The sequence below is a fragment of the Castor canadensis genome, chromosome 1, assembly GCF_047511655.1.
Source record: "Castor canadensis chromosome 1, mCasCan1.hap1v2, whole genome shotgun sequence".
Taxonomy (NCBI): Eukaryota; Metazoa; Chordata; class Mammalia; order Rodentia; family Castoridae; genus Castor; species Castor canadensis.
Genome location: NC_133386.1, coordinates 149,108,375 through 149,122,471, shown reverse-complemented (window position 1 = coordinate 149,122,471; position 14,097 = coordinate 149,108,375). Strand labels below are relative to the sequence as shown.

At 47.2% G+C, this 14,097-nt stretch overlaps 1 protein-coding gene across 10 annotated transcripts in view; it reads right to left on the bottom strand.

Annotated features, from left to right (window-relative positions):
* Positions 1–344: 344 nt before the first annotated feature.
* Positions 345–14,097, bottom strand: part of Ampd3 (adenosine monophosphate deaminase 3) — a 43,359-nt gene continuing 29,606 nt past the window's right edge. For 9 of the 10 annotated variants that reach the window (XM_020169279.2, XM_074041250.1, XM_020169280.2 and 6 more), the window contains 9 exons: positions 13,621–13,815; positions 12,256–12,387; positions 11,553–11,716; positions 10,815–10,941; positions 8,146–8,309; positions 6,706–6,826; positions 5,705–5,878; positions 3,634–3,744; positions 345–2,810 (listed from right to left, as the gene is read on the bottom strand). In XM_020169279.2, the coding sequence (XP_020024868.1) occupies positions 2,634–2,810; positions 3,634–3,744; positions 5,705–5,878; positions 6,706–6,826; positions 8,146–8,309; positions 10,815–10,941; positions 11,553–11,716; positions 12,256–12,387; positions 13,621–13,815 (1,365 nt within the window). In that variant the 3' untranslated portion in view covers positions 345–2,633. Of the gene's footprint in view, positions 2,811–3,633; positions 3,745–5,704; positions 5,879–6,705; positions 6,827–8,145; positions 8,310–10,814; positions 10,942–11,552; positions 11,717–12,255; positions 12,388–13,620; positions 13,816–14,097 lie in introns of those variants that run through there. The other variant, XR_002212768.2, reaches the window with a different exon arrangement.

Here is a 14,097-nt window from a genome sequence, read left to right as displayed (position 1 = left end):
TGCTGGGTATTGAGGGGGTGGGGGGGAGAGGGAGGGGGCGGAGTGGGTGGTAAGGGAGGGGGTGGGGGCAGGGGGGAGAAATGACCCAAGCCTTGTATGCACATATGAATAATAAAACAATAAAATAAAAAAGAATCTTAGTGCTGAGAAGAGGAGAGGAAATGCAGCTTAGAATTAAATTTACTGGTATATATCGTCATGCTGGGGAGAAATACACATTTTGGTATCAAAAGACAACAAAGCTTCCTCAGATATACTTTGATAATCAGGCAGTTATAGTCTTACTGTCATTCCCTTGCCAATATTTTTCAGAGGTTGAGTGTGCAAAAATTTCCAAGAAACTATTTATGATTTGTGTTTCTTTTATTGGAATTAGTTACATTTAATCTTTATAACAGTCTCAGCTCAGAGACAGAACATTTAAGTATATCCCAATATATCATTTTCATTTGTGTCTACAAACTCAGGAAAATAGAAATAATGTTCCATCAGGACACTACTCAGGAACAAGTAGAGAAAGCTAGAAGGATGTGCTTTCAACTCTAATCCAAGAGACGGTAAAGGCCCAGGAACAGGCTTTGATAAAATATCAACCCAAAAGTTGTGATCTATGTTCACAAGGCAAAAAACAATGGTGTTGATTGTTTTCAATACTACAGTTTGAAGTAACACACAAAGTGAACCTAAGCCATTTGGAGTAGGTAAAATAAATAACAGTGCCTCAAAAACCATTCTTTTATAGACTTAGGCCAGTATACAGTTGCCTTTGATTCCAACTGCAAACACAAAGGAAAGGAAAAAGATAAAGAAGTATGGCTTTGATGATGAATTATCACCAAGACAGAAATTAGAGAAAATGATAGCAACTATCTTCTGGGCATCTAGTCAGCTTCAGTTTGAAAATTCTGAGTTTTCCTATGAACTTCCATTTATCAGTCTTAATAAAAGATAAATTAGCAGCTATTGATAGCTTTTCAAAGTAAAAAACACTGGCTTTAGATATTAAATGTAAATAGTTTTAAATTATTGAGACACCGTCCTATCAGGATTTATTTAATAATTTTAAAAAAATACTTGATACAGGTAAAATGACAATGAAAACTGTACAGTAATTTTTATATTAGGGCAAATGTATACAAATGGAGTCTTTTCAAAAATAATGAGTCCCTAAGATACAGGTTTTCATTCAACTTTATAATTAGCTATAGAAGACAGCATGTACAGTTGGCTAGTGAAAAGATGACATTTATAGTTCCATATGTTCAGTTGACCAGTGGAGGGGCAGGCATGACAGTCACAGGACAAGACAATCTAAAGTCAAATAAGCATAGTTTCTAGGCAGAAACGGGGTTCTAACTTTATAATAATTCAAGAGGATTTCCCAGCATCTGAATTTGTCTATAAATAGATCAGAAGGTCTTTGAACAGCTTGTTGAGTCATCAGAACACATAGTTGCCAAAAGAAAAATTCATTCAGTTTTTCTATATGGCGTAATTTAGCACCTACTATTTACCAGGCACTAGTAACACAGATGAAGATGAAGAATACATTGATAAAGCTTAACTCAGATTAGTCTTCAAGAATGCTTTCTACCTGGCCCTGGCACACTATATCTTCTGAGGAAATGTTCATATGAGGTAAGGGAGAAATGTTGCTTTTAACATAAAACGCACAATGTTACAGGGATTTTTAAAAAATCTAATATTCGTGAGGCCTAGTGGAATAGTGAGGAAAGGACTGAATTAGGAACAAGGCCTCCTTGTTCTAATCATGAGTTGTATGACCTTATTGTGGGTAAAATATTTGGGCTACAATTATAGGATATTAGTGCCAAAAGGAACAGAGATCATCTGGTCCTCTGCTTTTCACAGACCCTTGTCCAAGTGAAAATCTTATGTTTTAACAGTCCCCATGTAAGACTGAAGAAACCACTGAGCCCCTAGAACCTTGCTACCATATTTCTTCCCCAACACTGATCCATGAGGAGGATTCATAGAATGTATTTGAATACCCTCACCTCCTAGATATGGAAACCAAGACAGAACAGGAGTGACTGTGTTAGTGAGTACATTTGGCTTCCTAACTAGAAAGGATGATGGATGGCTAAATTAAAGAGGTTAAGAAATTCATTTAAAATAAACACAAATTGTCAAAAAGGGAGTCTTCTGTCTTGTCTCAAAATAGCCCCTTTCTGAAAGGCAACTTTGAAGTTGATTTTGTTTAAGGCAGCGAGCCAGCCAGAGACTGAAATGAACAACTACCAATTAGCCTGCAGAGTGGTGTAGCAAGAAACCTCACGGACCTCATGTCACTTGGCATATGGCCTTGGAAAATCCTGGCCCCAACAATTCAAACACAGGTGGTTACAAGCAAAATAGGTGGAAAATTAGGACAAGTGCAGACAAGTGCCATATCCTATATCCTGGAGAAGTCACCATCTCTCTCTCAGAAATACTAACACAGGTGAGCATGTTCGATATTAAAGTGAAGAGTGCAACCAAAATGATGAGTATGAAATTTCTTCAGAGGCCTCCTCTTCATAGAGGAAAGTCCTAGTTTGGTATCTTGACCACTGCTAGGCCCAGCAGACCTGAAGTAAACCAAAAGTGAAGGTGCATGTTGAGTGCTGGACCTATTTGGTCAGGGCTGTGATCTCCTCTGATTTCATGGCATCAGACAGGAAGCTGAGCTCATTGCATAAGGTCTCATATCGGAAAGCCATCCGGATCTGGGCAACGTTTGTCTTTCGAATATCATTTCCTTCAGGTCCTTCTTTATAATAATTCTCTCCCAAAAACTTTTGCTTTTCCTGTGGACCGAGAGAAATACAAATGAAACAGTATACCTTAGTCTCCCTTCTGTGTCCACACAGGCAGCTTTGACATCAGCCCCAGCATGCAGACTAGTCCCCTAAAGCAGCTCCTCAAATGAGCATTAAGGACAAAGAATTATAAGAGCCTTAGTGGGTGGAGGTGAGGCAAAGGTGTTGACTTTTCCCTCCTGAGAGGTGACAAGGGCAGTCAGTCTCGTGTTTCTCTGGAGGTCCAATCTCAGGAACAATTCCACACAGAAACTTGAGCCTCTAGCTCTTCCCTGCATCATCATCCACAAGAGCAGCACCTAATGTGGCCTCTTCCTGTACCAGTGACATCCCCAGGGAAAGTACCCAGGGAGCATCCAGGGCATGGTTCTCCCTGATGAGAATCATTCAGGGAGCACACAAAAAGTACCGGTGCCTGAGTGCCTGCTATGTACCACGACTATTCTAGACCATAGGGATATAACTTGGAACAAGCCTTTATCCTCAGAGAGCTTCCATTCTAGAGGGAAAGATGGAAAAACACTTAAGGAAGTTCATATTACAATGTCAGTACTGATAAATGTGAAGAAAAACATTAAAGCGACAGAGGATGATGGCGATTCTAGAATTCTAGAATGGGTGACCAGGGAAGGCCTCTCTGAGGAAGTGACATTGAGTTCAAGTCTGAAAACAGGGCACAGCCATGAAAGTTGAGATGGCTCCCAAGGATTCTCACTGATGCCAGTGAAGGAAGATGCCAGCACACAGTAGACATTCTATGCCCATTTATTCAAAGGGTGGGAGGGAAAGGCAGCACCATCACACACTGTACCTGATGTGAGAGGCCACTCTGCAGCACGCTGTTCCTGGCAATCTCGCACAGGTCGCATGTGCTCAGCTTCCACACTTGAGCCGCAATGGCGTATTCCTCCATGAGTGCCTCCTAGACCCTCCCCCAGAGCGCACAGATTAGATGGGAGCACGTCTACTCCAACACTTCACAGATTTCCAAAACTAAAAACAATGTACACACAGATTTCATTTTTCTTTATCAACTCACACGTAAATCAAACAAGATCACACCTTAAATTCAATTCCTAAGATCTTTTTGTGTGAAATCGCAGGTAAGCAGAGATACTAGCACAACTCTGTATTTGTCTATTGACTGAGAGAGCCCATCACGTTCAAAATGTCGTATTGGTCATCAGGGATGCCAATTCTGTTAAAATGGACATTGCTTATTCCAATTATTCAAACAAAACAAAACAAAAACCCAACTCATGAATGATGCATCTCCTTGAACCAGAGCAGGTTCTGAGAACTCTTAACAGCCCTTACAGAAAAACCGCAGTAAGGCATAGAAACAACTTAATTGGCTACAGTTTAGGCAATCGACCAGTCAATTAGTTACAGCTTTAGTTAATTTTTTGCAGTTTAATTGGCTCTAGGGCCTCCTGTAACCAACAAAAGCTGAGGCGTGATGATTAAAGCCTGTATCAGTTTGTTCTGTTGGGCCCAGTATTGGAGCTCAGTCCAAGTCTGTGGCCTCCTACAAAAGCTCAGCCCCCTCTAGTCCAGGCACATTTTTGTACCTGTTCTTCAGCTTTGCTTTTGATTTAACACTATTTTCTTAGGATTGTCCACAAGTAAAAGTTAATGTGAATAAAGTACTAAGAGCAGTTACGGACTATTACGTAACAATGAGAAATGATAGTAGTACAATCAGGGAGATTGTGTAATTGCAAAAGGATTGGTTTTGAGCTACAGCCCTACTTTGTCTTCTGGGATGTGAAATATCTACCATTAGTCACCAGCCCTTTGATTACTGTTACCCTACCCCCACCCCCACCCCGTTGCCTCTACCTCCTAGAGCAGTGTTTCTCAAAAGTGTGGTCCAGAAACCTCTGGGACCTAAAGATCTTTTGAAAGGCCCTCCCTTTGCCAACTATGTTTCTTTGGGAGGCAAGATTATTTTTCATGTACTTTATCAACAAACCGAATGCAGAAGTAGATATGGGATTCCAGCTGTATTCTATTAAGACATTAAGGAGATTTGCAAAATTGGAAAACAATGCCACTCAGTGTTTTAAAGTTACTTTTCATTTAAAGTTGCTATTCATATAACAGTAAGAACATTAATGTTATTTTTTAATGAGCTAATAAATAGTTAAGTTTTTTCTAACAGTAATTATCAATAGATATAATCAATGTAAACTATAGGGCACCAACTCTTCAGAATGCAAAAAGGTTTAGAGACCAAAAGCCTGGGAAAATACTGGTGCAGTGGCTCAAGTGGTAGAGTGCCTGCCTAACAAAAGCCTGGAAAAGCTCGGCCCTAGAAGACTCTGGTGATTCTATTTTGCTAACTAGTGGCTAATCTTGTCAACACCTCAAAATGTGCTAGAAATTTGTGGCTGGTCCCCATGCATGAAATCACCTTTCCTTTCTCTTTTTCCAGAGATCCACAGTATAATAATAATAGTTTTAACAGGCTCCTCATTGTTTGCATACATACCTATAAAAATGTATTAGACTCTATTATATTAGATGCTAGTTCATTATCTTAAATGAAGATAGAGACAATTTTATGCTCATTTTCCAGATGAAGAGGCAAACAATACAGAGCTGTCTAATAACTTTACTAAGTTCCCAGAACTAGAAAAATCAAATAAGGGGAAAAATGAAAAAAGTCAGAAATGAAATTTGCCTTCAAGAGTTCAGAAGACCCCAAAAAGGGTTCTGAGGGAAAAAAAGACTTCTTCTACTCACCCCCTTGTCTTCATTGGGCCACTAATCCTACCCCAAATGCCAAATTGAGCCATGAGCTCAGGTCTTCATAGTGGGAGAACAGGCCAGGATTGAGGCCTGCTGGGATTACCACTGCCCTCCTGCAAGATCCTCACCTTCGTGTAATGGAACTGCATGGGGTCATCGGTAGAGAGAGAAACGTGCAGTCCCTTGTGCAAGAATTCCCGCAGAGGGTTCTTAGAATATTCCAGAAACAAGCTGTTGTTGCTAAGAGGAGACATGGCAATGGGAATCTGAGCAAGGTAGTAGAGATACTGCAGTACTGGACTCTGCAAAAGAACCGCCACACTCATGTGATACATGCTGAGCACAGAGAAGGACAGGAGAAGCACTCGTCAACAGAAACCAGAGGTTGGGTGGTATCTGTACAGGTCCCCAACCAAGTGTAAGTTCACCAAAGCCAGGACACCCAGACCCGCTGCCTTCCCTGTTACCCACTTGTATCCCTCCCATTGCTACATCACATGCCAGCCCTCCAGGCCACAGCCTCCTGCCTGTGGTTTGAAGTGCCCACTCTTGGCTCCAGACAGAAATGTGAGCTGAGGCTGGACCTGCTAGGACCAGCGCATGGAAGCATTTTGAAAAAACTGCATTCCTACGGGTGTGACCTAAAATATGGGAAGATGGAGTACCCAGAGTTCATGGTAGCATTGTTCACATGCAGAAATAGCTGGATGGCCACTGTCCACCACTGGGGACTAGTGGAGTCAACTGTAGACCAAAGGGTGGACTGCTCCTCAAAGGTCTTTAGAATGAGGGGTCCGGGTATATGTTCCAGTGAAGAAAAATGTGTGTTATTCAATGTTAAGGAAACCAAAGTAGGAACCAAAATATACTGTGGATGAAACATGGAAGTTGGGAAATGTTAAAAAGCTAATAAAGCTGTTTCTGTAAAGTAATAGCAAGAAAGTTTTCTTTCTTCATTTTTTAGGAAATTAAATTGTGATGTGTTTGGTTATATTACTTTCATAATTAAAAATGAATCCAAGGTGACTATAGGCACCCCAGCCCAGAAAAAAGTCGTGGCCCTCTAGCATCACTGGCTAGCACTTCCAGAAGATGGATGGGAACCCCAGGGAGCCCAGGGCTGGCTCACCTTCTTGAGAAGCAGCCCATGGGAAATGTTGTCAGCAGTTAGGAAAGCAGACACCAAGTGAGTGATGGAGCCGGCCTCCCCACAGTGAGGCCGGAACAGGAACGTGCTGAGGCCTCGTTCCCTAGGAAAAGGGAAGCCCTGGGTCAGAAAACAAGCCCTGGTTCATTTGACTGGGGCCCATACCCTCAGCCCAGGATCCACTCCAGGGGAGTAGTCAGCACAGCTGACCCAGTGCACCCTAGGAATGGCCCCTCCCGAAATGCAGAGGCCCAGCTCCAGGCCTCTCAGAGCCAAGAGACATGATCTGCAGGGCACAGAGGGAGCCTAGCCATTGAGAGGGACCCTAGCCTGTCCTCAAACCTACTCCTCTCCTGGATCCTCACCAGGCCTGTGTCCTTCACAGACCTCCAGAGCAGGGAACAACTTGAGAAACCAACAAGTTCACCCTCTGAATACAAATGGGCAAACCAAGGCCCAGAGAGTGAAGTCTGTATTCAAAGCCACAGAGCAGGTCAGTGGCAAAGCTAGAACTAGGACCCCCATGTCTAGAAGCTAAGCACAGGACTGTCTCCACCCCACCCCAGGCCCCTTCTCTTAACCATGGCCCCATTCCAGACCTCCATACCACAAACTCACATTGGCTCAGGCCACCTAGTGAGGCCTCAAGGCCCAGCAGGGCAGGTGGAATGCAAGACTTGTAGGGAGGGGAATGACTCAGTGTCCTGTGTCTTAGGCATCCGATCCCTGCCCATCTGTAACTTGCCTCTGGGGGTACGGGGTGTGAGCCTGTGCATGGAAGACCACCTGTGAGACAAGTTCTGTTTTGCTCCCTGTTACCTGTCTAGTGCCTGGACTGTGCCTGTCACATGGCAGCTGCAGTCATTTGTAGCAAGCACAAATACACGTGTGCACATTGTTGGTGTGGTAAGTGAACATACATGTGTCTTGCCATGTCCCGTGTTTCTACTGTCTCAGGGATGTACAGGCCCACACGGAGCTGTGTGTTGGTGAGTGTGTGTACATGGGAACATGTGTGCACGTGTATGGTGTGCAGCTTCGTTGTATATACAATCCAGGTCTGCATTGGCGTGTGTCATGTGGACATGCATGCCTTTGGGATACATGCCTTGCGAACTCTCCTGGGAAGTACCCATGTGGGCATGTGGGTGTGTGTTGGTTGAAGTGTGCATAGATGTATGTGGGAGTGTGTGAGTACGTGACTCACACTCATGTGAGTGGCCAGCCTCGCCCAGAGAGTAGGAGTTCAGATGACTTCATTCTCTGCTCACCAGCCCCACATGTCACCTGAACACTGTGGAGCTGGAAGTGGAAATAATGCTAGTCCTTCCCCTGAGCTCTGTCCAACCAGAGCAGGGCCCCACCACTGCCCATGTCACAGGCCTCCAGCTCACACGATTTCCACAGGGAGGTGTGTCTGACCTGCGGAGGTTGTTGAGCACCATGATGTTGGCGTACATGTAGTACAGGTAGTAGCTGTAAGGCGGGTTCTGCTCGCTGCTCCAGATGTCAGGGCTGGGGCTCTTGTCCGAGAACATGTGGTCACTGTGCTTGGACTCATCATCCACACTGTCAAACCCTGTCACCTGCGTAGGAAGGGAGGTGAAAGGCCAAGATGAAACAATCCAGGACTCGCTCAAATCAGCTTCCTGCAGCTCAGAGCTGAGATACCAAAGCCTCTCAGGTTCACACCTGAGCTGGGGAACCTGGGCTTGGCTCTGGCCACTTTCCTCCCAGGGAAAGGAATAGGGTGCAACATCACAGTCTGTGCTTTTAAGACTTCTCAAGGGACCCAAGAGGCCAGACTGGAGAATGCCACACCCGTGTCGTAACGGTGACAGTTGAGAAATAGAGCAGGCCTGATAACGGTGAGGAGTCAGATCTACTACCCATCCCTTGCTGGGCAAGGAGGCCAGCTCTGCAGGGGACAGCAGCCACTACCAGTAGCAGCAGTGACAGGCTGTGAGCAGGAAGGAGACCTACCATATGTCATGCACCTGCTATACACCAGGTCTCACTTGAAGCAACTCAGACACATCAGCTAATTTAATCCTCAAAGTGACACTGTGAGGGAGAGGTAGACTGAGAGCTCCACTTTCAAGTTGAGCAAACCAGAACCAACATGATTAAGGAAGTTGCCCAAGTGAGAGGACAAGGTCTGGGCCCACGTGGGCTCCAAGTCTGGATTCTTTGAGGCTGTAGGTAGAGGATTCCTTGAGGCACATTCAGGTGTGGCCGTGAGACACCAGCTGGGTGCTTCACAAATTGACCCTGAGCAGGGGTTCCTGGAGGCAGCTCTGCTCTGAAAGAAGCAGCCCTCTGAGCCAGCTCAGAGGAACCTCAGGAGACTCCACCTCCCCCCACTGCAGTCACACCATAGCTGGGACCTATCCATGACCCAGAGCACCAGGCTGGGCTCCCAGAGGCTTCTGGTGAATCCCAGGATTGAGCCCCAACCAAGAGCGTACCTGTGGAGGACACAGCTCTCAGCCAGCTCCTGGGGGAGGTTGGTTAACAGGTCTCCCCCTGCCATTGAACCCTGTGTTCAAGGAAACAACAAGGTACCTTCTTGCTATAGCTCTAAGTAGCCCCTGGATGGGTCCGGGAACTTCAAGCTGTGCTGTCACTAGCTCTATATGTCACCTGAACACTGTGTAGCTAGGAGTGGGGATAATGCCAGTCGTTCTCTCAAGCTCTATCCAACCAGTGCAGGGCCCACCACCGCATCTCTCAAAGACCTGGACTCAAAAGGTATTCAAACCTACTCCAGCTCTTCTCCTTCTCCTTCCCCTCACCCACCCCTTCCCTGCTCTTCTCCTATTGTTGGTAGAGGCCTCCAAATGGTGAACGGGGCACCTAGAAGGTGTCTTTGCCCTCCTCCTCCTGCTGCTCCCCTCCAGTCTTTGCCCAGGTCCAATCAAGTCTACACCAACCCCTTCTTGCCAAAAGCCCACCTCTGCCCAGTGCCTCTGTGACCAGGGCCACAGGCTCAGCTGCCTATGGGAGACAATACAGAATGGAGGTTCAGGACACATGCTCTGGAGTCAGGCTCACCTACGTGAACTCCAGTTCTGCCACTTTCTACCTTTGTGATCTCTCTGCTTAATTTCCTTAAGTATAAAAGGCCCTAGGAGTTTCCTATGGTTGTGAGGATTGAACAGAAGAATCCATGGTCAGCCCTTCACATAGGGTCTAGCACACACACAGTGCACACACAATGACTCTGTTCGTTACTTACAGTGAATTGAAGATAAAGATGGCGTAACCATGAGACTGACATGAGACTCAACAAATGTGAACGCTACCATTGATTCAAACGCCCTTCCCATCTCCAGGGCTGGAACAGGCCCCACTCTCATCCTGTCCCTCCCCCACCCACAGTTGCCCTCTGTTCCAGGCCCTTCTCCATACAACAGCCAGGACGATACTTGTCTAACACATAAATTCAGTGATGTCCAAACACTTTCCAGGTAGCCCTACACTCCCAGACCCAACCATCCCCTCCTCACCCAGGCCCTCTCGCTCTTCCCCGTCAGACATTGACCTGAACTTGATGCTGTCTGTCATCATCCTTATTCCAGGCTTGGGGAACAAAGCAGTCCCTTCCTTCCTCCTTAAGCCTCTCCTCCATCCCTTCTCCTATATCTACCCAAATATGGAAGAGAAATACATTTTGTGGGTCTTGTATGATATCAAGCATGGAGGAACTTATCTTAGGTAAAAGCAGAGAAATTGAAATGTCTGCACTGCTAAGACAGCCATCAGTGCTAACTGAGGCAGGAGTCAGTCTCTCCAGCCCCCTTGGCCAGGCACTGACTCTCAGACCTTGCCCACTGCTGCCTTTCCCCTGCTGGGGAAATACCCTGCTGCCCCAGGACCACAGCACCAGCCCCAGGGCTGCCCCTGGGGAGGAGGGGATGCCCCACTCAGATAAACTCCCTTATTGGGGCTAGCAGCCACATGCCCAAAACACAGGGTGACAGGAGCTGAGAAGGGAAACCATGGTGTGGGCAGGAGGAAACCTGACCAGGTTCACAGGGAGAGTGCCCTCCTTTGCCATGCTAAGCTTGCCCAAGCCCCATCCCACTTACATATTTGAGGAAGAGGTGAAGCTCCCGGTGATCTTGGGGGTTGATCGTGGCCTTGAAAAGGGGCAGGAAGATGTTCTCCAGCATCTTCGCAAAGTTTGGCAGCAGCTTCTTTGACCTAAATATATCACTGGGATGGGGAGGGGGAGCAAAGACTTGCTCGCTAGATGGACCCCACAGTTCCCCCCGGCATGTCAGAGACTGGCCCCAGAGTAGAGTCACCCAGAGTAGAGTCAGATGTGGCCTTTCTTCTCCACTCCCAACTAGTCCTGCAATACCGGGCAGTGCTCCACAAATGCCACACCTTCCCAAGCCCATCTGGATGCCTCAAGGCAGACATCATTACAGAAATGGGGTAGTGGGATTCAGTCTGGCCAAGGGCAGAGAAAGGAGTCCTCAAATTTCCTAGTGATCTAATGCTACTCAGCTCAGGGTCCCTAAACCCTATGCCCAAGCCCACCTGGAGGAGAGAGGTGGTCTGAGTGATAGCCAGGGAAAGGTCAGCAATGTAGGCCCCTAGCAGGTCACCTCGTTCCCTGGGCTCACCCAAACCTTCAGTGAGGAAAAGGCAGGAGTGGTTGTTTCCCCCCAAATCCTTGACACACAAAGTATTCTTCAAAGAGCAAGAGTGAAGTGTCACGAGGACATCTTTGCCAACCACTCCTCCCCGTGCACTTATGAGCTCCTGCAAGACAGGCTGTCACCCCAGAGGTCACAGGGTAAAAGGGCACCAACACTCACTAAATCCGGGGCACCTGGATGATCCAGCGCACGTTGGGTGAGTAGACCTTGTGCTGGATGAACCAGCGGGCCAGGTTAGGCCACTCCTCAGGACTGCGGCCATAGATGGAGAGCCGAGGCTCTGAGTACTGATACTTGCTCTCCTCCAGTTCCCTGGCCACCTCCTGGCACCAAGAAGAATCAGGTCAGCCCAACAGCCTCCCAGCTACATTGGAGACTCCCAACCCCAGCTGGGCCCTGCGCTCCCTCAGTCACCTGCTCACAGGTGGGCAGGCTGATCTAAATCCCCAGTGGTGCCATGTCAGCACAGACTTCCCCTGGGAGGTAGGTTGTGGGTCTGCACTGGCACCTGCAGAACCAGGCCAGGCAGCAGCCATGTCTCTGCAATGAGCCAACCTGCACCCAGCTGAGTTCGGGCTACACACAGACAAGGCATGGCACCAGGATGTCACCAGTTCTGCCAGAATGGACGCCCTCCCCTCTCTTCCCTGAAGTCAGCTGCACAGCACGAGCTGCCTGTGCTCAGGACCTGACCAGGGCCAGAGCATGGGTGTCTGGGCTCCTCAGTGCTGGCCTGAGCTGCATGCTGGACAGAGGGGCATTAAGGGAGGGGAAGGGACAGGAGGCCATGCAGGGCCCCCACTCTTTGAAGGTAGATGCCTCAGGTATCAGAGAGGCCTTGGAGAGGGTGAGGCTCACTCACCTTGACCATCCGAGCAAAGTACTCTCCTCCTAGGTAGTTTTCAGTTTTCAAATACAGGTCACGAAGCTCACTGGCTCCCACAGGGTTGTATTTGGAGTTGAACTTGTCAAAGCGATGGAATGTCTGCCGGCCCTGCAGGGAAGAGACCACCAGCCAGGTCACCACATTGTTCTGCAGCCACCGCCTTCTCCAGGCCCTTACAAGGTAGCCTTATGTGTGGCTACACTGAAAAGTGGCTTCCATGTCTTTTCTTTCTCCCTTTCTTTCTCTTTCTTTCTTTCTCTCTCTCTTCCTTTTCTTTCTGTCTCTTTCTCTTCCTTCCTTCTTTTCTTTTTCTTTCTTTCTTTCTTTCTTTCTTTCTTCTTTTTCTTTCTTTCTTTTTTTGCAATACTGGGGCTTGAACTCAAGGCCTACACCTTGAGCCACTCTACTAGCCCTTTTTTGTGAAGGGTTTTTTCGAGATAGGGTCTCATGAACTATTTGCCTAGGCTGGCTTCGAACCGTGATCCTCCTGATCTCTGCCTCCCAAGTAGCTAGGATTACAGGCATGAGCCACCAGTGCCCAGTCCGTATCTCTTCTTGAGTGAAATCTTGGAAGTTTCTAAGGACTAGGACTGTGTACCCTCACTCAGTCAGCCATGGGGTCCTTTGATGAAGCATTCTATGGAGTGTCAAAAGCCTTGAGCTACAAGGAACCATGGTGAAAAACATGGCCAGCTGAGAGAGCACAAGACACTAGACCACTGAATTATCAGCATTAAAATGTTTCCTATCCCTTTTTAAAGCCAACTAACATCCTATTGTGCGTATCTGCCACATCTGTTGATGAACACTTGGGTTAGTTTCGTCTTTTGATAATTGTGAATAATGCTGCTATGAACATTGGTGTGCAAGTATCCAAGCCCCTGCTTTCAACTTTTTGGGTGCACACCTCGGGATGGAATTGCTGGGTTCTATGGTAATTCTGTAGTAACTTTGTGAGGACCCACCACACTGTTTCCACAGCAATTGCACCATCATTCAGTGTTTTTAATAACTTTATGAAGTTAACAAGGCACCCAACAGTCACCCTTTTACAGACAAGGAAATAAAAGTGAGTTGCTTAGGTCACATAACTCCTAAGTGGCAGAAGTGGGATTAGAACTTGCACCTATCTGACCCCATGTTATATATGCCTCCTGTGTCCCACAGCTGCACCAAGCTCTGTATTCTCTGACATTAAACTCCTTCCACAGCTTCCACCAGCAGCCAAGAAAGAGCTGCTTCTCCAACCAGCACCCTCCAAGCACAACCATGGCATTTTGCAAGGGCTGAGTCCCCATTGGGCTGCTTTCTGCGGAGGCACCAGAACAGAGGCTCACTCACCGCGTGGACGTCTAGTGAGTCCACAGTAAGGTCGTAGGGGTCCATGTGCAGGCTGTCAAACACCTGCCTCAGGGTAATCTTCTGGCCCAGCTTCTCAGCCACAGTCCTATCGGGCTCCGTCTGGTACGTGTGCTTGATGAAGCGCAGTAAGTGCTTCTGGTTCATACAGGCAGCTGCATGGATGTGGGTGTCCACCTGGAACACAGCATCCACTGCCCGGTGAGCCAGGCCATCTCCACTGGCAACAAAAGAGCCCCAAGCCTCCACGTGGAGCACAGAGCCTGAGCACCATATGGGCTATGGAGGCAGTGCCCCCCAGTACCTGGGTGCCCCTCCTCCTCTAGACCTCAGAATTGGCCTCCCTCCCTTTAGCCTTGCTGCCCAGTCTACCTCCTTACAGCATTGGGATATTTTTGCAGAATGTAGACTGGATCAGGCCTCTCCCCTTTTAATACATCATCAGTGGCCCAGCATTGT